This window comes from Solea senegalensis, linkage group LG11, assembly GCF_019176455.1.
Source record: "Solea senegalensis isolate Sse05_10M linkage group LG11, IFAPA_SoseM_1, whole genome shotgun sequence".
NCBI classification, from domain to species: Eukaryota; Metazoa; Chordata; class Actinopteri; order Pleuronectiformes; family Soleidae; genus Solea; species Solea senegalensis.
Window position 1 is genome coordinate 19,733,315 of NC_058031.1, and position 26,867 is coordinate 19,760,181.

Consider the following 26,867-nt stretch of genomic DNA (forward strand, 5'->3'; position numbering starts at 1 on the left):
ATGGTAGAAGATGTTATTGCACCAGAACAAACCTGTATGGCTGCACGTTCTGTGTAAAATCCCAGTATTCACTAATGGGCCATTGAGAAGATTACAGATAACATCTAAATTACTGTTCGTTAATGTGAGTAGACTGAAGTCAAATTAATGTGCATATCACTCTTTGCTGTGTCTGTCAACGTGGCCGGAAGGAGCTTCTGTGAAAGCATACACTGTGCAGTTTTCGCGTGGATATTGCAATTGGATTTTCTAGTGGGACCGACACGGACTGCATTCAACACCAGCAGCAGCAGCACACACCCCACAGCGCCGGTGATGCATCCCCGCGGCAAGAGCACGGACAAGTCCTCGTCAGAGTCGTCTTTACTTTAGAATGGTGCAGAAATCTCTCAACGGCGGGGTTTACCCAACTCAGGCCGGAGAGAAGAAGCACAAAGTGGGCTTTGTCGGACTGGACCCCGGCGCTCCGGAGTCCAGTAGGGACGGGGCGCTGCTCATTGCGGGTTCGGAAAGCACCAAGCGCAGCAGCATCCTCTGCAGACCGAGGTCCAGCATCTCCGCCGGGAGACCCAGACCGTCGAAGAAAAATGCCAGCTATCGGAAACTACAGAATTTGCTCTACAATGCGCTGGAGAGACCGCGGGGATGGGCGTTCATCTACCACGCTTATGTGTAAGTGATGACTGGCCTTAAACCAAAGTATGTTGATTCTGTCATGTATACACTGACTCATGCTTGTGGCGGGGCTGCTGTGGACTTTAATGATCGTGCTCAGGTGACGCAGTAAAGGGTTAAAGTGTTGTCATGTTGCCAAAAGTGCGGATTCCAGGAGGGCTGTCACTCCACCTGCATAACTCCTGCTCTAACCACACGCGTGCACATGTCATTAAATCACTGGTGTCTGCGATGACGTAGAACATCAGAACATTCCTTCAGTCCATGTCTGACTCCTGTTAGCAGTTCTGTTGCTGCAGCAGTCGGTTTCAGCACCGTGGACAGCTCCGCGCCGCATCACAACTTTAACTAATTAGCTTTGCAGTCCAGCTCTGTACAGTGATGTGTGTGTATGTGTAGAAGATGTGTGTGTGTGTACTGATCGTGTTTCAAAACCATCGTTGAGAGGACATTTTGACGTAGTGGAGACATTTCATCATCACTTCGAAAAAGGTTTTTTTTTCAGTGTTAGGACTTAAGGTTTTAGTGTTCGAGTTAGACGTGTAACTGAGATGGATGAGGTTAGTGTATGTGGCTCAGGAATGGATAATGTCTACCAGTGTCCTCACACGTACAGAGAGACAAGTGTGTGTACATGTCTGTAGTAGGCAGTGAGGACACATACTGAATCAAATCTATCTTTGTGAGAACATTTAAGATGATTCCTCACAGCTTTAAGGGGCTATTTGAGGGTGATTTCAGGGTTAGGGTTTGCCACTTTGTGAAGCTAGGGAATGTATTATGTCCACTAGTGTCCTCACTAAGAATTATGTGTGTGTGTGTGTGTAAAGGGAGTGTTTCACAGGCTAGACAGTCACATATTACTAATATGCCATTAGTAATACGTAGTTTAAAGATAATCTGAGTGAGTGAGTGAGTATTTGTCAATGAAAACAAACCACCGCCAACAACATACTTCTTACATATTAAAGGGTTACTGCAGCAATTTAGTGGTGTGCTTTCATGAAATTAGACGAGTTGCAAGACACAATAAATATGACAACCAGGGGTTTGGGCTCCACTGATTATTTTTCTCAATTAATAAATGAGTTGTTTGGTCCATGTATTGGGACAAATTGGTGAAAAATGTCCAGACATCAAAAATATACTACTCAAATCTATTCATTGTATTGATTGAATTACTGATTCATGAATGCATACAATTGCTGGCATTTGTATCCATGTGTCCTACAGTCTTCATATTAAGTGAAGACAGTGTGTCAGCCATTTGCAAATAAGCTTTGTTTCTCTGAAAGAAAAGATGGATGAAATGCTGTTGGTTGTTTGCCCTCCAGCCAGGCCTGAATCCTTGCTGCTCAGTGACACTGCACGCTTGATAGTGAAGACTTGAAATGACCACAGCATTAAGGAATTCACTGTGCACAGCATATTGACTCCTGGGAGAAGAAGACTGGATGCCCAGCAGTATGCCTGTGCTGTAATGTGAAATGACACTCACACACTCACACACAGGCCCTGTGGGTACCTTTTAAAATATTAATGTCACACTACAACAGCCGGCTAAAAACCCTCTCTTTGCCATTTATTTCGCTTTTTAGCAGATCTTCATTGACCATTGTCACTCTCAGGAAGTAGTGCTGTCCTAATTGCTGAATCTAGCGCAGGCAGTCGGGATATTTTTTGTAGCACATTACAACATCGGAAGCCAAACTACTTCAGGCAACCTAGTTAGAGAGAGTTGCATGTGTGCTGCAGAATCCTCTGGATGGCAACTTATAAATCAGTGTAGACCAAAAAATGTCATCATTATATCACATTTAGTCTGCAAATGCACACAGTGGACAGAGAGACAAAGTGACTGACAGACAGACAGATGTACAGTAGATATTGGTAGGTAGGTAGGTAGGTAGCTAGGTAGGTAGGTAGATGGATCCAAAAACTGGGGAATTCTTGCATTACAGCAGCTCAGTATTCAGCACTAATAAATGATGAGAAATACTACTTAATTTAATTCCATTCATTTTGACTTTTATCCAGCTGAATTACAAAAACCATCATGTGCTGACTTTAGCCGAATCATTCCTCTCCTCATCTCTGCTGCGCACGACAGCATTTAGCAAACCAAATGACAAAGCTATCTTGCACTGAGGACGGCAGACAGCTTTGCTCGTGCTTAGACAGCAACAGCAGCAGCAGCAATATTGCGTTTTGATTAGTTTCTTCTGGAAATGTAAGGTGGTTGTTTTGTTCCGCGCTCTCATTTGTAATGCATGTGTGAACGATCGATAGGTGTAACACGAGAGGACCTGTATCCAGACTGTACTCTCTGCCATGTTGCCTCTCTGTCTCTGTCTCTGTCTCTGTCTCACCTGCTCTTCCTCTCTCTTGTTGTTGTGTGTCTGTCTGAGCTCATGGTCTTTCTCTCCCGTTAGTGCTGCCTCTGGACCAACATCAGTGGAAGGGAAAGAGACAGTGATCTCATGTCTTTTTTACTGTGTTGATTTTCTTATGAGTGAAATGAATGGTGAAAATGTGTAGCCAAGGCTTCAGTGAACAGCCTGTTAGCTACAGCTTAGCATCCGATCTCCCCAAGCATTGGTATGTTCCACAGGTTTGGCTTCAACAGGAGCTGGGCTGAGAAAATGAAATGGCCTCTACAGCTCCGTGATGACAACAATGTGCCACTTCTGCACCAAAGATAGAAAACAAACAACATCAATTGAAAAGATGAGGCCAAGCATAATTTAGAGGGCGATCAGTCAGAAAATAAACAATTAAATCCTCCAGACTAAGTGACTGAGGATGTGTTCCAGCAGTGATCTTCTGCTGGTCAGCTGAGGGTAGAAATAAGGCGAGGTTAGAGACTGATGTTTGCTGCCAAGCTGCTCGTCTGTGATTGAGTGGTCTGATTTTGGAGGAGAGGGCCGAACTGTGACAAAGGGTTATTCTAGATGCTGAGTCCTGTAGCTGGGTCTCAGGCAGAAATGGAACGTATCCCACAAATAGTTTGATATTTATTTACGTTGTAACCAAGAGATGAAACTATAGAGCCCTGTCCCAAAAAGCACTCTTACTCAATTATTCGTACATGCATAGAAAGAGCAGCAAGGAAGGATTACTGAACAGGTCTACTGGGCCCAGGGGCCCTGAAGCTCAAGCCTCTGTGGTACTATTCCCTGAAGCCCTGAAGACACATAACATTGTTTATGTTATGTGATATGTCTTAATGGGTCCCCTCAATCATATACTATAGTTTATGTTATTCACTCCTTATATCTGAAAGGGGGCCCTCAGTCAAATACAGTGGTTATTATGGGATGTCCTTATAGGACCCCTTAGGCTATGTTATCCATACATGATGTCTTATAAGGTCCCTCAATCTTTATCTTCTTCTGCAGATTATAACAAACAGAGTTCTATGCTAATTTGTCTCCTTCCCAAGCATCAGAGAACTAGAACAGAGAAGCCTACACATATCAGAAAGAATGTCGTTCTTCTCCAATTATGTAATAAGGTTCTACTTCAAAACATGAAGTGCACTGTCAGACTGGTTTATGTGTGTTGTAGGAACATGGTGATGCAAGATACTTGGATGATTGGATAAAGGGTTGTAGGATACTGGAAAAGTTGCTCCTGGATTTACTGTCAGACCCCTGAGACCCCTGAGAGTTCACTGACCAGACACTGTGGATCAGCGATAACTGTCATGTTACACAAACATCTAATATGTATGTTAACAGTATATTACAGAATATTTGCTGATAGGGGTGTCACTTGGTACAGAGTAAACCATCTGGCTGCTGTCGTTATCTTTTTGGTTCTGAGGGAACACAATGACAGCTGGTTGTTTGTGTAACAGTATCATTTGTGCTTTTATTTATGGACTGAAAGATGATCGTCCGCCTCAAACATTTCCCACAGGACCCACAGAGACAACTCGGCAGTGGTGGCACTTGGTCGTCACAGGCACTATTTGCTTAGTAAAAATCCTCTCTTCCTTATTTGCTATCTCTCTCTGGCTTGATCGCAGTCTAATTTTAGCGTGATGGGTTTGTGTGGAGAGGCAATGTTGTGCTGGGTAAAGGGTAAATCAATGTTTTTTTATCTGCAGCTCAGGAGGAAAACGTAGGCTTTTCTGCATCCAACAACAGCCCCATCAAGCTGACTGATGAACTGTCACGTTGCCTTTGGTCTGGACCTGCTTGGCAACAGGTGGATTTGTGTCAACCTAGAAGCAGTAACTCAGAAGAGGTGGTGTCACAGCTGAAGCCTGTCGTCATGTGTGTGTGTGTTTGTTTGTTAGTGTGTTTGTTGTGGAGCATGGGGGATCAGAAAGTTACAGCTGTAGGAAATAGGCTACTGATACTTAAAATGTTTTCCGAACTTCATTAAAGAGTTATTTTTTTGTTTTGGTCATAATTAAGGGTATATGGACATGTTAGTATTACACCTACACGCATATTCATGAATATAAACTAAACATGTCTTGTTGACTCACTTTCAATTAGGTAGCAAATGTGAGTGTTTGCCAACAACATTTCTTGAATGTAATGCCGTTTTTCCACTACATGGTCCCGCCACACCTCAGCTCGACTCTACACGGTTTGCTTTGTGTTTCCATTACAATATGTCTTACTTTTTACTTTTGTAAGTCGCTTTGGATAAAAGCGTCTGCTAAATGACATGTAATGTAATATAGTACCTCCTCAACGTGGGCGGGGTCATCACAGCACGGCTGCATGAAACTGCCGTGACTTCGTTTTACATGCACACACAAACAAGTGACTAGTGACTTGTAAAGAAGTTGTTTTCAGTGTAACTGAATCATTAGAATCAGCTAAAAATTTTAAGATTTGTTCACAGAATTGTTCAGTACTTCCTCCATCAACGGAGCACAGACTCCGTCTGACACAGTCACTGAACTGAAATACATTGACAGGGTTTGTGATGCAGCTCATTGCTCGCGATCACCGGCTTTCAGCAGTGCTGTCGCTAAATACACCTGACTCTCTGCTAAATGTTGAGATTTTAGACATTTCCTTTGCTAAATGTTGAAGATTAACACATGTTTCAGATTTTTAAGTCTTTTTAACTAATCTACAATTTGGCAGTGTTCATTCTTGTGTCCGAGTGTCTTCCAGTGGCGACACTCTCTGACCAATCAGTGGCCGGCAGTTTGACGACGTCACGCACAGTAGTAGGTAGCAAAAAAGTATCAGGTACCAGGTACTATTGCTAATGGAAAAGCAAAAAAGCCGTGCCAAAGCAAGTCGACTCGTGCTGGGACCATGTAGTGGAAAAGTGCCTCTTCAGCACATAGTTTGACTAATTTATAGACTGCTGTCAGTGACTCAGTCATCAGTTACTCATGAAAATAATGTTTATTCATGTTTTTGAGAGCTTGACAAGTTCTTTGCCTTCTTTCTTTCTCCCTGACCTCATACATATTTGAAACCGTTTTCCTCAAAACCTTCTCAAAATTACCAATGCTGCTCTGAGTGTCTGCAGACTGTGGTGGAGAGGTAGCTTCACTCGGCTCATTTAAAGAGGAGGATAGTGAGTAGCCGTGGACTGCTTCAGGAGGCAGGTTCTGTCCCCCTGTCCTTTATCAGCATGTGTCCTCATTAGTAGTTGCTGATGAGCTTGGCAAGGTGAAGTCAAGAAAGTGAGTGTCCAGTTAGACTGCAGCCAGCTCGCTTCTTTCTCCACATCACGTATTTACATAGTATTTGAGTAATACAATAGATCACTGTGATTTTAAAGCCTCACATAGAAAAACTGCTTCCATATTCTAACAACACATAGAATGAAGTTGTGATGAAGTTGGGTTACGGTTGTTTGTCGTCTCCATATAAAGAGTTTCGGACACTGATGTAAAACAGTTATTTCAGTGAATTTTTTGTGTATCTGAAAACTGGTTATTGGTGTCATATTTGAATCACCTTATTTAGGTCAATACAGATTGTGCTGTATTGTAAGTTATTAGTAAGTTAGTTAAAAAGTGTGTTAAAATGCAAGCAGCAGAATGTGTACGAAGTTTCTGTTAGTATGTAGAAATAGCAACAAAGTGAGACCTCCTTGTGTTTGTTTGGTCTTGGAAATAAAGTCAGAGTGAGCGCTCTTACCGCTGTTCGTATTATCTTCTGAATCAGGCTATAAATGTGTGTTTTTTTCTCTGGTGACACGGGAGACAGCGTCCTTTGTAGTTCATGTTGCTTTTAATGTTTTCTGCTACACTTCAGCCTTGGAAATTATTTTTCTGTGAGTACCTGGCTGTATTTTTTGTTAAACATTGTAAGAAAACTTGTTATGTCACTACTCAGAGTGTAGTACTAGCTAAGCTAGTTTTATTGGTTCACCTGCAGGTTGTTTTGTATGCTAATAAGCTCATTTGGGTTTTCTCGGTAATTTTGCTCTTTTAGAAAACAAAGTCAACCAAAAGGTCATGTGTACGACAGTTACCCCAGTAAAAGCAAGAAAAGTCAAGCGTATTGTGTATTTATTTCGATGGACTTTTGACGTCAAGCACTGCATAAATTCACGCGCTGCAAGGGCAGCACACACATATATTTGCTTATGAAGAGTTGATACCAATTATATATCAATTTTAGGATTAATCTTACATATATTAACTCAGCACCATCCCTATTCTATTACCTACAGCTCCATAATCCCTTCCCTGTAGTCCCTGTAGTATGTTCTTGCTTGTTTAAAGCACGTTCTTTGGTGGCTAACTGATTTGATGATGTGGAGACAACCTCTTCTTGACAGGACTTGAGGAACTGATGAAATGACACGTCACTGTGACAAATGTCTAACTTTTTGACTGGCTGACCTCAATAGGCCTCATGGATACACGTTCAGTGGAAAAAGTGTCTTAAAAAAAGAAAGCCAGGTTGTTTTCCTGAACTATGAAAAGCGGGAACCCATATATGTACTGTATATGATTTAATTGCCATACAACATCCAAATCTGTTCAATATTTAACACCACAATCTTTTTTTTTTTTACAGCATCAGTGATTGTTAGGACATCAGATGGGTGATAAAAGGAGGAAGTACAGCAATTTGTGCTTTTATAGCTGGCCTGTCAAGTAAAATAACAGATTAGTGAGGTAGAATAGAGGAACGTAAACCTTGCTCAGATTTATACACTTTTACTTTAAATGGACAAAATCTATACTGAGTGTAATTCCTGTTTCTCAGTACATGAATGGCCTCCTTTTACCAGGCAATCCTCAACCACTGTAGTCATTTGTGATGTAAATCATATGACAAAACACATATATATGTGTATATATGAGCATGTCAAATAAAATACAGAATTAAGAACCTATTATGCTTATTGTTGGCGCTTTGTATTCCTTTGACAAAGAAGAGTATATGATATCATAAAAAAACAGCTCGTCCATGGAGTGTTTTTTGGAGCATCGGTGCCCACCATTGATCTCTGCCGCCTCATTCTGACTGGCTGACATCCAGCGGCCACTGCCAAGTGTTTTAACCTGATCACAATGAAACTGCAGCAGCAGAAAAAGGGGAAATCAGATGAACAGCAGCTGAGAATTCACCATAGAATATCCTGATAATCCCTCAAATTTTTTTTACTTTTGTGTACAGTGTGTTTGTTGTCAATGCAGATTTCAAAACTCACATTTTCTTAAATGACCTAAAACTGATTATCTAATGATCGACTAACCCTCCCTCAGCTTCTACAGTTCATCTGTATTAATTTTTGCTTGTATGTATTATGTAGTAGTATTGGTGCTATTTTTGACATCGCTAGTGTAATGTGAGCTTTAAAGTGTAACACCTGATCCTCAGGAGATACGGGATTACAGTATCCTCATCTGTGTCCTGGTATTGAGTTTCTCCAGGCACTCTCCATTAGCCCTGTGCTGGATTCCTTCCATAAATGCTGAGGTTGGACCCTGTTGTGACTCCTGTGTGTCGTCCTCCAGCCATAAAAGTATTCACCTCATGGTCACCGCTAGAGGAGGTGTGGCTACAGAAATGATTTTGAATGGGACCCCTTTTACTTTATGTTTTATTAAGATTGTTTACGTTTAAATGCCTTAAAGGTGCTAGTTATAGCTGACATGTAAGTAAGGACAATCAGTACTTTTTGTACTCTACATTCGTCAAACTTTATGCATATTTGGGTCCTCAACGTTTTGTCATTTTTGTGAAGGTACCCCAGTAAAGCTTAAAGTCTGACAGTCAATGACCATTGACCAGTCAACATATTTTGTGCTATTAAATTGGCCTGAATGATTAAAAAAAACCAACATATAAAATATGCCCTCTCATGAAAGCTAAGATGAACAGTGTTGTGTTTTTCTTGATCTTGACACAGACAGTAACAGCCAGTGCTACCTGTGGCTCTTTGAAGCTGGTTGATGGCAAAGTCAGCTCATGTTTCTCTGCACTTACTTAGGTTATTTGATTATTTTTTTTCATGTACATTTGTGTGCAGCCAAGTCCAGTTTCAGTTTTCTATATGAGAATGAATGCTTGAATTTGATTCACTCAATACATTCAAGGAAAGTTGTTGTTCAGATTAACATTCAACTCACCTAATGTTACCTGCTCTCCTGCCTTCAGTAATTTATGTACTGATTCACCCATTTACTCATTTATTTTAACTGCGCTGCTGCTGCTTCTGCTAATGCAGTTTGGCTTGCTTCCACTGATGATGGCACCACCCAGGGTCTGCAGCTGTAATTACTTATTCTGTCCCCAACTGTCCCACTTACACTACACTGAAAATGTCTCATATGTTGCCAGAGGTCAGTGTTTTATCCAGATGTGTCTGGGGAAAAACGATTCAATTCAATTCAATTTTATTTGTATAGCACCAAATCATAACATACATTATCTCAAGGCACTGACAACAGACAATAGACAACATCAAGGAGAGCAGAGAACCCCAACAGTTCACACAATGAGCAAGCACTAGGCATCAGTGGAGAGAAAAAACTCCCTCTTAACAGGAAGAAATCTCTGACAGAACCAGGCTCAGAAATGTGCGGTCATCTGCCTCGACCGGTTGGGGTGAAAGGAAAAATGGGGGACAGTGGAGAGGTGGGGGACAGAAAATGGGGGGAGAGAAAGGACAAGAGGGAGATGAGGTAGAGACAGAAGAGAGAGAGGGAGACCAGCAGCAGATACACAACAACTGTATCAGGTTACAAGTTTATACAGTTAGTTAAACACTCATTATATATACTCTTATAGTTCTACTGTTCTTGAAATTATAAAGGTGTAATTATGAAACGCAAGACCAGCTGCTATCTGTATTACTGTAATGCTCATGGTGTTTGCCACCTGTTTATGGTCCACTGTGAATGCACTATTTCTGCCAATAGGTACATTTGTTGAAGTGTATAATATTAATATTATCATATTTAATATGAATATTGTTTGGCTTTGGTAGCCTTAGAACAAGCCTTTGATATGTATTTTAGGGCAGGAGCCTTGCTTTACAGAGCCTGCCATCTTGTGTCACTTGTTGCTGTCTGCAGTCTCACCATTAGATGTCACTAATTCTTACACAATTAAACGTTAACACAGCAAATGCACAAAATTTGATTTCATAGATGCTACTTTTATTGTGTTTTTCAGTCTGGAGTTATGAATCACGTGACTTCCTAAAACAGGATCCATCAAATGACACATGTTCAAGGAAAAAAAAAAAAAATGTCTTCTTCACCCTGTCATATTTCTTCCAGATTCCTTTTGGTCTTCTCATGTCTTATACTCTCAGTGTTTGCCACCATCAAAGAGTTCAAACATAGCTCAGAGAGTGCCTTGTACATCCTGGTGAGTATCTTCTTTGATGCATAAATGTATATATTGTATGTCACAGATTTCACACCATCGTCTTACTTCATTCAACAGGAAATTGTGACCATTGTGGTGTTTGGGGTGGAGTACATTGTTAGAATATGGGCTGCTGGCTGCTGCTCTCGATACAGAGGATGGAGTGGGAGGCTAAAATTTGCCAGAAAGCCTTTCTGTGTCATAGGTGAGAAATTTTTTTGTGTGTGTGGGCACAAGTCCTTTTTTTAAAAAGCTGGGGGGTAATTTTCTGCTTTTGTCCAAAGGTGGAGTGAAACTTGACCTGTAATTATAAAAACATCTCTCTCATTGTCCCGTTTCTTCACTCTGATTTGATCACATAGTCTTTGCTGCATCACAGCATGTGCAGCATGTGACTGTGTGTTGCGTCTCTCTGCAGACATCATGGTGCTGATTGCCTCAGTGTCCGTCCTGGCAGCTGGATCTCAGGGGAATGTTTTTGCCACCTCTGCCATCAGAAGTTTGAGATTCCTGCAGATCCTGCGCATGCTGCGCATGGACCGCCGTGGAGGGACCTGGAAGCTGCTTGGTTCTGTAGTTTATGCCCACAGCAAGGTGACCCTGATGTGATTTTATCTGTTGGTTCTCTAGGAGTGGACGTTTCAATGTCAATCGATTAGATTAACTTTGATATGAAAAAATGGCAACCAGATGTCCCACTGTATGAAGCAGTTGGCTGTTGTACAGTCATGGCACATGTTTGATCCTCCAGCACCAATAGTTTTAGTTTATTATTCCAAAACTATCATACGGTGGAGCTGAGGGAAATGAAATACTTCACAGATTCCCTGTTCTTCACACTGTCACAGAGGGCGTGAATCACACACATTCAATATTAGTACAGAATCACAGATTCACAGTGGTGACATCATCCCTGTGTGCAGCACTGCAGATGAATTACTCTGCTCTCTTATGTTTGTTGCATTGTTTTTCTCTGTAGGAGCTCATCACGGCGTGGTACATTGGCTTCCTGTGCTTGATCCTGGCCTCATTCCTGGTCTACTCTGTGGAAAAGGAGTTAAATGATGAGTTTGAGACCTATGCTGATGCTCTTTGGTGGGGACTGGTAAGATTCTTTTAAGAACTCTACAGTATCCACAGTAATGAGATATACTAAATAAAAAGCATTGATTTTATTCCAGTTTCCCTCTGCCCCCCACCCCCCTTGTGCAGCATATCTCATTAATAGTGACCATGGTCTCTCTTTTCACTAGATCACTCTCACCACCATTGGTTATGGTGATAAGGTTCCAAAGACCTGGTATGGACGCCTGCTGGCAGCCATATTCAGCATGATTGGCGTAGCCTTCTTTGCACTTCCTGCTGTAAGTATGAGTTCACGTCACATCAGTTGTTTTTTAAATCCACACTTTTAGATTGAGTTTTTGTCCATCATGGTGTTATGGGCCCAGTACGGTATGTAATATTTAGAAGGTCTTATTGGACATTAGTGGCAGTTGCTGGTCTTTGAAACAGAGGAAGCTCATTTCAGGCTGTTATTTCTACATAAACTCTTCTGTAAATTCTGCAAATGAACAACTAGAACAAGGAAATGCAATAATTATGTAAAACTGAAAAGCTATAACAGTGTTTTTATTTACAGTCATGTACAAATGATGCATGTTCTCCCTGTGTGTGCGTGGGTTTTCTTCCAGGTAAATTGGACACTCTAAATTGACCGCTGGTGTGAGAGTGAGAGTGAATGGTTGACTGATTTTTTTTTGTGGCCCTGTGATGGACTGGTGAACTGTCCAGGGTGTACCTCGCCTATCACCCTATGTTAGCTGTGATTGGCACAGCATCCCATGTGACCCTCATGTGGAGGATAAAGTGGTAGAAAATGGATGGATGGACGTACAAATGAAAATGGGCAATATTGCAGAGCAAATAACACACATGACTGAGGCAGAAAAGTCTCTGCAATGATGTCAATCAAAAACTGGTTCAGCCTTTCAGACAGTTCTTCCAATCATCATGCAGAAGCTCAGCATCCGTGCCCACCCACTGCTCCATTCCAGATAAGCCGAGCTTCCGTGGAAGTGATGTTTTTGGCGCATTTGTCCAATCGCTGTCGAGCTCACTGCAGTGAAAAAAACCTATAGCTTTCTACACAAATAAAGATTTACTACTTTGTTACAATCAGCAATGAGATGTTCCTCTACACTTGACCTTTAAATGCGAACTGACATCATTGCTTTGCACAACAAAGTCTGTATTAATTTCTATGTGACATTTCTAAAGATGTCATGTTTCTGTTCTGTTGCCACCGCTCATACTAACTGCTCAGTTTTATTTATTATCTTTAGGTTCAAACAACCATAAAAGAAAGTGCAATATATCGTGGTCTCTGATTCATGTTTGAGAGCGGCACATTCATACTGATTTGATTACCAGAGAATCCTCTCTTCCACTTCCTCTCAGGTCTACAAAGCATTGCAGCATCTTTCAGCTCATTGTTATGGTTTTGCAGTCCACACCTTCTCTGTTTCAGCTTAGTCTCACTGTCTCTTCTACCCACAGTAAACTACCAGCCACTGCCTTCAAGTAGATCTTCTTCTGACAATCTGAATACGGATTATACCTGTTTATGATGTTATTACAGCTGAAATGAAATATCTGTGTATAAGGATATATAGTGTAACTTTATAGACTCTGGTATATCAACCACCTAAAATATATAATTAGTCTTTTATGATCGTACTTTAGTCACTTAGAAAGAAAAGCACTCTAATTGTGCCATTCTGTTGCATTATTTCTGTCCACTGTGGTACTAAGCTAAAAGCTTCTTCTGAATCAACAGGAACTCTGCCCTTTTCCCGCTTGGCGCTCAGAGAAAGCTCTCAGCTTATGGTGTTGTGACTCCAGTCAGTGATGTGTCGAGCATGAGTTCAGCATTTCACTTGATATGTGAACATGTCAGACTCGGCAGTTAAGCTTTCAATAAGCAGGCATGAAAAATCTGGACTTTTGCTGTGTCTGCATTCAGTTAACTGGGAGAATTTTTGCCACACTTATTGTTTTTAATGGGCATGGAGGAAACATCAAAACATAATGTCTATTTGCTGGAAGCTTAATGCAGGCGTTTGAAAATCTGTGTTATCACTCGTTTCCTTGGGCTCTAAAAGGCGTTGGAGAGGAGGATGCTTGCTGCTGCTGCTGCACTTCTAGCTGCTGGCCAGAAGAGGTCAACTTAAATCACTAATAGTTTCAGGGGCTCTCTGCTGCCCTCTGCTGCTGACTCTCATTCTGACTCTGTACAGGGCATCCTTGGCTCTGGCTTTGCCCTGAAAGTCCAGGAGCAGCACAGGCAAAAACATTTTGAGAAGAGACGAACCCCTGCAGCAAACCTCATTCAGGTAAACTGCGTGATATCATCAGTGCATAAAGAGGATGTCTGCTTCTAGGCTCTGGACAAAAAAACTAAGAACATTTTTAATATATATATGTATATTTTCATCCAGGCTGCTTGGAGGTTCTATGCTACCAACCTTTCCCGAACAGATCTGCTGAGCACATGGGATTTTTATGAGCAGACTGTAGCAATTCCAATGTACAGGTAAGTCATAAAACTGGCTGAATAATACAATATGTTACTCAGCATTTCCAGGAAATTCAACTGTTTTACTGTATCACATTCTGCCTTTTGACTGCGAAGTGGGAGAAACCCCCTCCCCCCACTTCTCTCTTAACTTAATTGTTGAATCAGATATGACTATGATATACAGAGTCACATGACACAATGGTGTGGCTTTTCACTTTCTGCTTTATAAGTGTAATTGTGGATAAGGCTGGAGTCTTGGCGGCAGTGACATTAAAACCTCTCTGAGAAGCTGTTTGATGGCTACTTTAAAATTAACCACTTATTTTTCTGTACGCCTGAATGAATCAGCAAATAAGTCACCATCTTTGGCTTTCACAATGCAGATTTCTGCCATCTGTGTCAGGAAGAAGAATAAGATCACTGTCTGCTCCATTTGGAAATGTCTCCATGGTCACTTTCAGTCCACTTGTAATTTGAGATGAAAAGGTGATGACCAGAAGAACAGATAACTGCCAAACGAAATGGAATTAGCTGTTAAAGTGCCCGGCAGCGTGCTTTAACCTTTTAACACCGAGGTTTGACAGAATAATAAAATGCTTTCTGTCTTTCCTCAGACTTGTTCCACCCCTGAATCAGCTGGACCTGCTGAGGAATCTGAAGGGCAAGTCATTCAGGTAAACATATGACGGGCAGTGTTATGACTCACAATGACAACACTGCCTGGAAGGTCATGATGAAGTCATAATTATTGCATAATGCGTCAACAGTGAAGAAAGAAAGTAATGACCCTGTATTAACATTATTAATAAGTCTGTGGCTACAACATTCTTGAACATTAAGGAAAATGTAAAAAAGTGATGACTGAAACCAATGAAAAGAGGGTCAACGTTGTTATGTTTCCAGAAATCTGGCTTGAATTTAATGTAGTTGCTAAATGTTAGTTGGTAGACAAGACAAGGAACTGCTTATTGCATCTTTATGATGAGCTGTAATTATAATTTGGTGTGATAAATATTTGGGCCACATGGTGTGGGGTGCAGTGGCTCGGTGGTTAAGACCGGTACCTGGTGTGCGAAAGACATCATGGTCGCAAGTTCGACTCCACCTCTGGCTGATTGTACTCAATTCCATTGTAAGTCGTTTTGGATAAAAGCGTCTGCTAAATGACATGTAACGTAATATGCATTAGTGATTAGCACCGTTGCCTTGCAGCAAGAAGACGCAGGTTTGTGACCCGGTCCGAATAAGTGCCTTTCTGCATGGAGCTTGCATCTTTTCACCAGGTTCTCCAGTTTCCCGTCACAGTCCAAAAACATACTGAGGATAATTTGACACACTTGACCATGGAGTGAGTGTGAGAGCGAATGGTGTTTTTTTTTTTTTGTGAACTGCCTAACTGTCCAGGGTGTAGCAGACCTTTTGCCCTATGACAGCTGGTGAATGAATGAATGAATGAATGTATTATAAATTCTTATATTCAAGTGTCACACATGTTTTCACAGTTTTTAGCAGTTAAACTCTGGTGAATGAATGCTATATTTTTATGACCAAACATTATGCAGGCAAAATTAGCATTTGGCTGCTAATCCTATTGTATTAGTGCACTTAGCTGCCTTAGGGCTAAATGTATATACACTGGTGTCTGTGGAGACAAAAGCTAAAGGAAAATTATTGTCAGACTCATTGAATGGACGCTTAATTTCAAATGAATGTTTTTCATTTCTTTGTGTCATGCTGAATGTGTAAATTAGCTTCTATTAGAAGATGACATGAAAGAGTAAAGGATGTGTATTGATGGAGAAAATAACACTCATGTATTTTTTTATTTATTTTTTTAAACATGGAATTCTGATAATAGAGAAAGTCCTTAGAATTTTTTTTCTTCCTCTCTCACTGAGTTCTTCCTGTCAAAATGTTAATATAAACTTTTGGAGCATTTCGCTGTCATCTGCTTCAACAAGCACAGCAGTCGTACAAATGTGAATGCATAACCATGAGCAAAAAATATGGTAAAAGATAGTGGAAATATTTCAAATATATTCAAAGCTTCTTTCAAAGGCTCATTGTTTAAAGAAATAATTTTAATTTCACGTTTAATCCTCGCCCTTTTCTCTCTCCTACTTCCGTCCTCAGTCCTAATCCATCTTAACCACAGAAGCATAGAGCGGTTCTGATTATGGCACTGCATATAGCACATGGCTGATTTACACTGTGTAACTGTATATGTCTTTTCTCTTCATAGGAAAGAGTCTCAGATAGACATCTCTCCCAGGTCTGTGATCACGTCAGTTTTATCTCTCTTCACCTCCCTCTGGCTTCTCTGCTGTTCAGCTGTTAGCTGCTGCTAAGGCACTCTTCTTGGGGGAGTGTGTACACTATATCTGTGTGTGTGTGTATGTGGACGTGGACGTGGCTGTGTGTGAATATGCCTCCTTCAAGAAGGGTCTTGCTGCATCCACTCACAAGGTGCTCAAAGATCACCTCACTCTGGCCTCACTCCTGACTGGCAGCTTAATGAAATATTCACCAATAAGCTGTTCCTTACAACTCTATCTCTCAGCGTCACCTCAGGGAAAAAAAAAAAAGTTTTTTGAGGAGTCTTGCTTGATTTTTATCACACTGACTTTGACATAAGAAACAAGTGTTATTATTGACAATGCAGTAACACTTTATTGCAACTTAGCTGTTTGTAATGCATTTGCATTTTTTGGTGTTTAACTGCAATTCAGAGATATTTAAATTCATTGTCCAAACTGGCAAAGGCATTCAACTATTTATGAATTATTATTGCAAATGAGTTATAAACTATAGTTATAATAAAGTGTTACTTGCATCACAATATGGCACACACTGCTGTTTATGTGAATGTATCCACTGCTACTCTATCTTTTTTGTGTCTCCTCTACTGCCCACCACTCCAGTAGTGAACATGCACACAAAGACAGACTTTGCGGGTGCTGTCCGAGCGCTATTAGGTATAGTTGCTGCAAAGATACTAACAACTGCACTGCAAGTCTATGTGTCTCCTATCATTCCTACCTCTGTTCCTTTAAACAGAAGTACAGTAAAGGTAGAGGAATCACACGATAAGGACATTTTGTTGCTCAGTGGATGATAAAATCGGATTAATTTACATTTTACAAGGGATTAAATTTCCATCATTCAGCTTCATCCACACATGGAAGGCTTTAAATGCTTAAACACAGTGCCCACACGTTTTGCCTTTCACTCAGATAAATGTCAGATATACATGTTTGTTTACCTTCCTGTCACAGATGATTTATGATTTTTGTTCCGTAACGTATGCAGTTGATTTGCTTGCTGCCTTTTTTGCCCAATCAGCCCACATAAACCTCTGTTCAGCAGGTGCATATTGCTGAGTCTCTAACAACACATTTCTTTGACTAATTCCTGTATATCAGACTGATGGTGAATTATTTTGCATGATTTGTGTTCACTTTTTGCTCAGAGTGAGACCATAAGCTCTTCCTTTCGACACACGCTGTGTCATTGTGCTTCCAATGCATGCTGGCTTGTAGCTTCCTGCTGCTTGCCTGAACCACTGAATGCTCCTATGTTCGTATGTGGACATGGCTCCTTCTGCTGTAGGACATTGCCCATTTTGCATTTCTGCCAAGGTAAGAATTATCAATACATTAGTGCTGAATTTAACAATCTTAAAGCAACAAAACAGTAGGATAAGTTTAGTTTATTTAAAGTTACTTACAATTGCTAATATATTGAATGTAATAATAAATAGAAAAACATTTCCTTAATAACATTTGCCCTCATTACTTGCTGTGTGTAGTCGTAAGGCCAGCATAAAGGACAAGATGTTTCTCAGTCCTTCCAAGGCTCCCATGATGAAGGGAAAGACCCAGTCTCCAGGGGCAGAGGAGGGCGCTGAGGCCAGTCCCAGCAAGGTTGCCAAGAGCTGGAGCTTCACAGAGAAGAACCGAGGGCCAAAACAGGCCTTCAAGGGCCGCGGTGGCCCCCTACGGCAAAACTCAGAGGGTGAGGCAACTTCACAGCATCAGCAGAGTACTAGCAAGTGTCAGGGAGGGCTGTGATTTTAGACTATATCAGGGATCACCAACCTTTTTGAGACCTAGAGCTACCTAAAGGGTAGAGAATAATATGGAGGGCAACCATATTATCATTTTATGCAATTTACCATTTAAATGATGAATATTATGCATTCAATTGCATACACATTAATTCCAGTTTTTATAAATAATATCAAGGACATTTTACTCATATGGATACATGCAAGTGAGGTGAAGTGAAATGAGCCCACTGGCACCTTGTTGGCTGCTCACAGGCAACAAGGTCCCCGTGTGCACCACGTTGGTGACCACTGTTTTTTTTTTAACCAGAAATTCACAGGCAATTTTCAACCAGGCGAGTATTTGACAATACTACCTGTCAATCACAATGGTGTCACTATTTTCATCATTAACTCATCATTGTGGGCTTATTCTCCCATATATGTCCATTCAAACTGAGTTGTGGAATCATCTCCATTTCTTATAAACGGACTATGGCTGTGACACATGGCAAGGACAACATGAGTGCTTGTGTTTTTAGCGCAAATAGATTAGAGAGTTCATATTAAGTATAAACATTGCCATCCATCATTCAAACCATGAAGCAATAAACTCAGCATAGGAAATGTGCACATAGGAAAGCACTCTAGCACTGTATGCTAAAAGGAAGGAATAGTACAAGTTAACACATGAATAGATTGGTCTTTGACCCTGGGCTTTAGCTCTCCCCACAACCCTTAAAGGATTAGTGTTATAGATAATGGATGGATTAACTTTTACTTTGGACAGATATGAGTGTGACATTTAAATCCCAGGGAAAATGCCAGTGCACATGTCTTACTATATTTCTGCTCTCTACTTGAAGGAAGTTTTTCTATAGCAGGGAAACGGAATGATAAATGATAAATACACATTTAATGCTGAGTACTGTTTTCCCAAAATTTCACTCTGCATTCAGCATTCATGTTCAGTTGCTACTTACTTGACTTTCCACTGTTATGAACTGATGAGAGAACACACACTGCAGCTCCGTGTCAGTTAAAGACTTGTCATCTTTGTGGTTGTTGTATAACTACATATGTGTAGTTTTAGAAGGAGGGTGTTGATGGCATTTATTTAATTGCAAGCCTCGTTAAGATGCAGTAACTGTGCAAAATGTGCAGAAACTGTCATGCAGGTAAAGTTTGTCCTGCACGTTTTTAAACTAACATATTCCGGGGGACACAGGACGGGACTGTTGGTTTGAACATTGGTGTCCAAATGTTATTTATTCCTTGATCCATACATCACCCAGGCCACTGTATCACAATCGACTAATCTATTTATCTCCTTCATCGTTCATTTACCTTTTTGTTAGTCAAGTTGAACCAGTTCTCATGAGCTGTTTCTCTTCCTCCGCTTCATGGCATGTTAAAGTGCTGATTGAAATGCAGGACGAAGACTTTGGACTGAAGAGTTCTTCAGGTTAGACAAGTCATCACGACATGTCTTCAATAAATATACATACTATGTAATGTTTAGTATATGTTAAATACAAGAGAAGAGAGACCAGCCTTTTCAAACATGAAGTAGAAACCATTCAGTCCATAAGTTCCCATGTTTGGAATTGATTTGTCCGCCATTGTCATCCTGATAGAATCCATAACAAATCTTTTTCCATGTCTCTCCTCTTCCTCTCTTTGCAGCAATTGAAGGTTTAATAAGTAAGACATTGGGTTGATATTTTGCTGGTTGGCTACTATGAAAAATAAATCACAAGACAAATCACCTTCACAAGTCTGAGAATCATGCATGCTAAAATCTGCTGACTGAGATATGTTCACTTGACATGAACCCTTTTTTATTTGGATCGTGGTGTGTGTTTGTGTTACCTGTCATGATTGCCAAAGGTTCTGAACCATGAGTATAGCTGAAAACAAGTGTGTAATGACTTAGGTATTCATACCTAGATAATTGATGACATTGGAGGTAGAAGTTAATCCTGGGTTCAAGTCAAGTGCTGCCAAGATAATCTGAAATTACCCAGAGACAAAATTTCCCAAACCCTTGCTTTACGTTGCATGAAGAGACCTCACTTTCCCTACCAGATTCTCGTCTGATATCAGATTAACAGTGATTAGACCTTGACACCTTTGCCTGGATGCTCAGTGCTTCAAAATCTGGCTGAACATGTCAGCAAGGATACTAATCTACACTGTAATTGGTGGTGGGAAGAGAGTACTTGTCATTAAAAGGTTTCAGTAAAGCTTTATTCCATCAGCACTATCCTTCAATTCTGCACCCAGTCTTTTTTTCTGTTGTTTCTCGATGCTCGCTCACTTAACCTACAGAACTTGCAAAACAGTCTTGATACCAACACGTGGTGGTTGAATTTTGCACCTTCAAAGCTTAAAGTAACAGCTCTGCTTTGCTTCTGATGTTGCTGCTGCTGGACGTGTTGGAAGTGGTTGGGGTATTCTTGAAGAATGTCCTTGTCCTTGCTCTGTAGAGGCGAGTCTCCCAGGAGAGGAAATCGGTGATGATAAGAGCTGCCACTGTGAGTTTCTCACTCAAGAATTACCTCCAGGATTGAAGGTTGCAATAAGGACAATCTGGTAAGTGTTTGCTTTAATGTGCCATGCTGCGGTGTCAGAAGGTTTGGGGTTAATGTTTTAATCACCATTCCAATCTGTGATAGTTATTTACTTTTACTTATGGTGACTGGTCGATATATATTTATTTTGTTTCATTTTCAGGTGACAAAGACTTTTGTCATTTGTTTACTCAGAATTAACAAATCTGTCAATGTTTGCACAATTATTTTCACTGGGTTAATGGACAGATGGAGTTATCTTTTGAATTCAAGTTAAGGTTAAATAGAAGTGGTCCTTGAGTTTGAATTAAATAATAATATTACATTACATTACATGTCATTTAGCAGACGCTTTTATCCAAAGCGACTTACAATGGAATTGAGTACAGTCAGCGAGGGGTGGAATCGAACTTGCGACCATGATGTTTTTCGCACATAGGGTACCGGTCTTAACCACTGAGCCACTCCACTCCCAAATTACCATTTAACAATGAAAACAATTGTCATTATCCACTGGGTCAAATTCTTTAAATGCACCTTTTCTTTAGATGAGACTTCCATTTTCACAGTAGGAGAGACAATTGTGAAGTCCTAAATGGAAACACTGTTGCACACTGTCTGTGTCTTTCCGCAGTGTCATGAAGTTCCTGGTGTTTAAGAGGATGTTCAAAGAGAGCTTACGGCCTTATGACGTCATGGATGTGATAGAGCAGTACTCTGCAGGTCACCTGGATATGCTGTCTCGCATAAAGAACCTGCAGTCCAGGCAAGTACATGTTTGCTATAAAGTGTGTTTGAGTTTTTATTAAACCAGAGCCACACTGAGATATTTTAAAATCAAACTAAATGACATTGTTATTCCACTGTGAACCTAAAATATTTGGGCAGGATATGGAGGACACAAAGACATGTTATCTTTAAGAGTTATGACCTTTGTGCAGTAATTAGTACAACTGCACTACATATTATATTATGTGTAATGTTTGTGGTGTCACTGGATACACACATGTTGTGACACATGTCATTGATTTGCCTGTTTCATTTGCTTAACCACATGTGCTGTATTCAGACCTAAGATTAAAATCTGTAGGCTTTAAATATGAACTACATGGCATTGATGTATAATTCACAATGTTTTCTATATTAGTTCCCCTTCCCACAAATGAGTTCCAGGTCACCTGAAGGTCAAACAAACATGTTGAGATAAATATATTCCAACAGTGAAATACATACACCTCATCCACAACGCAACGTCAGACTCACTGTATGTTTTGAATGGGTGGAATATATTGAGACATAGCTGATGTGATTCCCATGTTGCTTCATTTTGTGTTGCACTCATATCGTCTCTGTGTGCCTTGCCAGGATAGATATGATTGTGGGGCCGCCTCCCCCATCAACACCTCGCCATAAGAAGTCCACTGAAGGCCCTAGGTTAGGTTAATAGACTGCACCTTTAGAATGACCATTTTACCAGCATTATGCTACTTTATACCACAGATCAGATATGAAAGAGGTTACATGCTGCCTTATTATTTTCTTATTGATGGGACCCCATTTGAGTTCATGCCAGGTGACCTGCTTCATCGAGCTGAAGGAAATGTGACACATGAAATCATTGTTAACCCTTTAACACCGAGCATTTCACACAGACGACACGTTTGCAAAAGTGCACTTTGCATTATCGTAATTAGGTGACGGTTTCTGAAAGCTGAGAAGTTGCACATCGAAGACGACGTGTGGTTATTGTGGTAATTTCACTCGGGCTGTTGCTGGAAGCCAGCAAATCAGCGTCTTTGTATTTGTCTTGTCCTTGTTGGAAAAACACCTGTACATACACTGACCAAAAATATAAATGCAACACATGAGCTGAACTCACAGATCTAAAACATTTTCTATACACACAAAATCACCATTTCTCTCAAATATTGTTCACAAATCTCTCTAAATCTGTGTTAGTGAGCACTTCTCCTTTGCAGAGATAATCCATCCCACCTCACAGGTGTGGCATATCAAAATGCTGATTAGACAGCATCCTTGCATCCTGTGCAATATTCATGCGCATATCAAGCATCTTGATATGCGAGAGAAATGCTGATGTTGTTTATATAGAAAGTGTTTTAGATCTTTGAGTTCAGCTCATTTTTGCTATATGTTTTATGTCCTTCATTTTGAAATTAATATACTATTATAAAATGCACTTAATTGTAAATAACTGCCAGTTATTGAAAGTTATTCTGGAAAAATGGGCAAAGGCACTTACACACAGGACCTTTTCTGGCCCTTTTATGGTTAAAATAAGCAAAGGAGTCCAGGCGGACATTTTGAGGCTAGGTTTTAAAGGGTTAAATACTAAATATAAATTGATAAACTGTTTGATGTACAGCATTTTCTGGATGTTGTCTCTACTACAACTCTTTATAACAAGGTCAAAAAAGCTTTCTCACTGAATGCTAATGAGCCATGTCATATGGCCTCACTCAACAGGGGTTTGTTAGTGCTAGATGCTTGTTGTCACACTGGAAAGACATAGTGAGACCCCCTCCCTGTAGGATGCAATGGAAATGAAGCATGATGCACAACAAAAGCATGCCAAGTGATGCATTTTGACTTGAGACAAAAATGACCCCTGTGTTCACCTCTTTGTTTTCATTGAAGCCCGTCTTATCTTATAAAGCATGCATCCACACTGTCCTCCTGAAATCAATACTTCCAGTGTCATTCATTCAGCCATCCATCCATTCATTCAGAAAACATTTACTTGATAAATATCATTCACTTGAATGCTCCATTTGCTTATTTCCCCATGTAAAAGTAATTCACATAATGGCATCATGGACTTCTTAAGTTAAAGAAAAGACAAAGTTTGTTTCAGACCAGAATGTTTTGGGTCTTTTTTAATATCAAATTCTCAAATTCTAGAGTCGACCAAATAGTTGGCAAAGGTCCTAAAGCTGAAGGCGAAGCAGAGGACCTAAGCATGATGGGACGTCTGGTCAAAGTGGAGAAACAGGTAGAAATTCTTCACCCTGCGCCGTAAAAGTTGTACGAGTTGTATCCCGCATAAAGATTTTTTTCCTGCCTCTATTTGGTGAACTTTGTGAACAGAAATGATGTAACATAATTTTTTCCATCATTTGTGTATGTATACAGTGGCAGTGCAGGGGTGGGCGGGGGCAAGCTTTTTTTTTGGGCAATAGAATTCACTTCTGAAACTTTCAGGCGATGGGAATGTCACTGGCTGACACAAGATCTAAACACCACTATACTGAGAAACACAGAGAGAGTCATGTGGAGCTCAAAAGCTTAATCGGCATTGTGATGTGACATTCATTTATATGTAAATGTTACACGATACGTTTCAAGTCAAGGTGTTTATTTTGGACTGTCATTGTGTCTCTTATTTTCCCTGCAGGTGGTCTGTATGGACAGGAAACTCGATTTCCTGGTCAGTGTGTATCTGCAGCGTATGGGCATTCCTCGTTCTGAAACAGAGGCCTTTTTGAACTCCAAAGAGCCTTATCCAGCCCCGCCTTACAGCAGCCCGGAGGAAAATAAGGTAGAGAAAGAGGGAAAAGAGGAGGTGAAGGAGGAAAAGGAGGTGAAGACATGCTCACCTGCAGATATCCCATGCTCTGATGTGTCATTTGAAAAGAAAGATCCTTTACTGGGTCTGTCCATGGCTAAGTCAGTGGGTACTCCCTCTGGGAGCAACAGCCGCCCCTCTACCTCTTGGCAGCACCAGCTGCAGCATCCCCTCAGCCAGCCTGCATGGAACAGCAGCGTGGCCAACACCCCTTCACCAGTCGGTGGCAGCGGTGAGCACTCGCCATCGCTGTTCCGCCTTCCTCCTCCTCCGGTTCACGACTATTCTTCCTCTGGCCTTGGTGGCAAGAGCAGAGAGAGCGGGTCCCAGAGCAGGAGGCGCCACAGGAGGCACAGGTGTCAGCAGGATGCCACTGCTGTGGAGAGCGACACGTCTCTCTCCATTCCATCTGTTGACCACGAGGAGCTGGAGCGTTCTTTCAGCGGCTTCAGCATCTCCCAGGCCAAGGAGGATTTCTTTGGACCTTCATTCTTTGGAGGTTCAGGTGCAGGAGCAGGGACTGAAGCTGGACCTGGACCCTCACTCTGTGCCAGAGTCAGGCCGTTCATAGCAGAAGGTGAATCAGACACAGACTCTGACATCTATGCGCCTTCACCTCTGTCCTTCACTGGAGATGTCTCCTGTGGAGAGAGGGGTTGGCCAGGATGGAAGTAGATTTGTGGTGAAAGAGATGAGTGCTTCAGTTGGCAACAAGAGACCTATCATGAGAATGTGTAGCCAAATGACTGATTGTTAAAGCTGGGGATGCAGTTTCAGACAATTGGTGACAGTGAATTGTTGTGTTTAGCTGTTATTATTGGAGATGGTAAAAAAAAAGATGATGTTCTTATAAAACAAAGAGGTTCTCCTTCTCACATGTTATGTTTGTGATGTTACACTTTCCAAGCAATGCATAATTATAGTTACATTCTATTTGCATTGCATTCTTTTCCTTACTTTTTTTTTGTTCTTGATGACAGACACATCTGTGGGAGTATGATGATGATGTATGGCACGTGAAAGGAAACGAGAACATTAATTTGCTTTCTTTGTGTGGTGAGTGCACTTGAGCATATCTTCTGTTAAACACTGACCACTTTAACTTTGAAACAGTGGCAGTTAGTAAAGCAAGATTGTTAGTCTTATCATGTGGTTAGCATAGTGTCTTGATAACTTCTATACCTTTGAATGACTTAAGGTGTTATGATGCCAAAAAACTTTAGCTATGATAATTAATTAGATTCTTGCAATGTAAAAAAAAAAGAAAGAAAGTGCTTCTTTTCACCATCATTAATTCCGCTTGGTGTTTACTAAATACGTGAGATAAACTCCCCTCAAAGTATTGCAGATACTTCCCTATTAATAAAGCAGTGAACGTCCTGCATGGCATGTTAAATGGATTCGAGAACTGTGTTCAGCAGGCAACAAAAACCAAACTAACAGTGGCAAAAATCAACACAAAACCCCAGTTTTTATTCTGTATAGTCAAACAAAGTAGTGAATAAAAGATAAACATAAAGATCATCATGCATGACTGGTTTCAAGCTGCATTGTGTTCATTTTTTAGAAAACTTTGCTTGAATTCCAATCATGTGAGGGCAGCCTGAGCTTGTTCATTTCAAATGTTCTTTTCTAGGAAACCATGTTGAGGCAGATGTTTATGCCACATACTAGAATTAGCTCATATGTTTTATATTGTTTTGCACAATGAACAGTGCTGGTTTTAGATTCAGTAAATCATGAGAAATGAAGGCATTTTGGCTGCAATGCATATGTTGAGCCTTTAGATTCAGTCAGTTCTGCTCTAAATGAGGAAATGCAATAAGAATCAAGAAAGGCAACCAAGAGCCGTCCTTTACAAACATCAACATGGCCTTATTTTTCACACCAAAAATCCATTGTTTTATAAGTAACAACATGAGCAATCTAATTCTTAATTTTATGCTTAACATTTCATGTACTATTTCAGGTGTTATGCACTGGTGGACTTATGTCCTCAGAGCAGATGTTGGTAGTTACTAATGTAGCTACCGAAGGTGTGAAACACAACAGTTTTGTTAGAACAAGTCGTATATAAAAAAAACAAAACAGATTCAGCATTTTCAAATTAACACTGAAATATGGACATGATAATGGAAAGGAAACATCAAGGCTGTTCAGACACAATCCATATTTTTCAGAAAAGAGGTAATCAAACCTGCTGGTCTGTTTGCTCCGACATGAAACAGCACCATCATGTAACTGCACCGTTTTCCTCTTCAATAATAAAACTTTGTACATCACTGAAGAGCATTCCTTTGGTACGCTCTCTCTCTCTCTATGGCTCTGTCATTTATGCAATGCTGAGATGCCCCGTGACTGTTATTAGCCTTGTGGTGTAATGATGGCCATGTAGCACTAGATGGCAATCAAGAACTTCATTTGGAAAAAGTGCTTCTAAATAGATGGATGGATAGATGGATAGATAGATAGCCTGCAACACACTACATCAACTTCATAGAGGTGAGAGAAAAGAGGAAAGAAAGGAAGCCAGAGCGTGTGTACATTATATTAACATAATTAAATGTGAGGCTCACTGAGGTTACAC

General features: G+C 40.6%; 2 protein-coding genes across 5 annotated transcripts; both read left to right on the forward strand.

The window, feature by feature from the left end:
• The first annotated feature begins 225 nt into the window (after nucleotides 1–225).
• On the forward strand, nucleotides 226–17,012 carry kcnq2a (potassium voltage-gated channel, KQT-like subfamily, member 2a). 2 transcript variants are annotated; one of them, XM_044037852.1, is made up of 10 exons: nucleotides 227–672; nucleotides 10,406–10,496; nucleotides 10,575–10,701; nucleotides 10,915–11,090; nucleotides 11,476–11,601; nucleotides 11,750–11,860; nucleotides 13,796–13,891; nucleotides 13,997–14,091; nucleotides 14,691–14,750; nucleotides 16,319–17,012. In XM_044037852.1, exons 1-10 carry the CDS (start codon nucleotides 374–376, stop codon nucleotides 16,422–16,424), a joined length of 1,287 nt encoding a protein of 428 aa, XP_043893787.1. In that variant the 5' UTR covers nucleotides 227–373; the 3' UTR covers nucleotides 16,425–17,012. The 2 variants fall into 2 exon arrangements, with proteins under 2 accessions (XP_043893788.1, XP_043893787.1); XM_044037853.1 differs by lacking the exons at nucleotides 14,691–14,750; nucleotides 16,319–17,012 and having other exon boundaries at nucleotides 226–672; nucleotides 13,997–14,095.
• On the forward strand, nucleotides 15,569–26,572 carry LOC122776986 (potassium voltage-gated channel subfamily KQT member 2-like). 3 transcript variants are annotated; one of them, XM_044037847.1, is made up of 9 exons: nucleotides 15,569–16,348; nucleotides 16,998–17,051; nucleotides 17,885–18,090; nucleotides 19,808–19,825; nucleotides 20,611–20,716; nucleotides 21,329–21,460; nucleotides 22,060–22,128; nucleotides 23,617–23,707; nucleotides 24,110–26,572. In XM_044037847.1, the coding sequence occupies exons 1-9, from the start codon at nucleotides 16,272–16,274 to the stop codon at nucleotides 24,953–24,955; spliced, it is 1,599 nt and encodes a 532-aa protein (XP_043893782.1). In that variant the 5' UTR covers nucleotides 15,569–16,271; the 3' UTR covers nucleotides 24,956–26,572. The 3 variants fall into 3 exon arrangements, with proteins under 3 accessions (XP_043893782.1, XP_043893783.1, XP_043893784.1); XM_044037848.1 differs by lacking the exons at nucleotides 15,569–16,348; nucleotides 16,998–17,051 and adding an exon at nucleotides 17,162–17,714; XM_044037849.1 differs by lacking the exons at nucleotides 15,569–16,348; nucleotides 16,998–17,051 and adding an exon at nucleotides 17,162–17,714 and having other exon boundaries at nucleotides 17,921–18,090.
• Nucleotides 26,573–26,867: the final 295 nt, after the last annotated feature.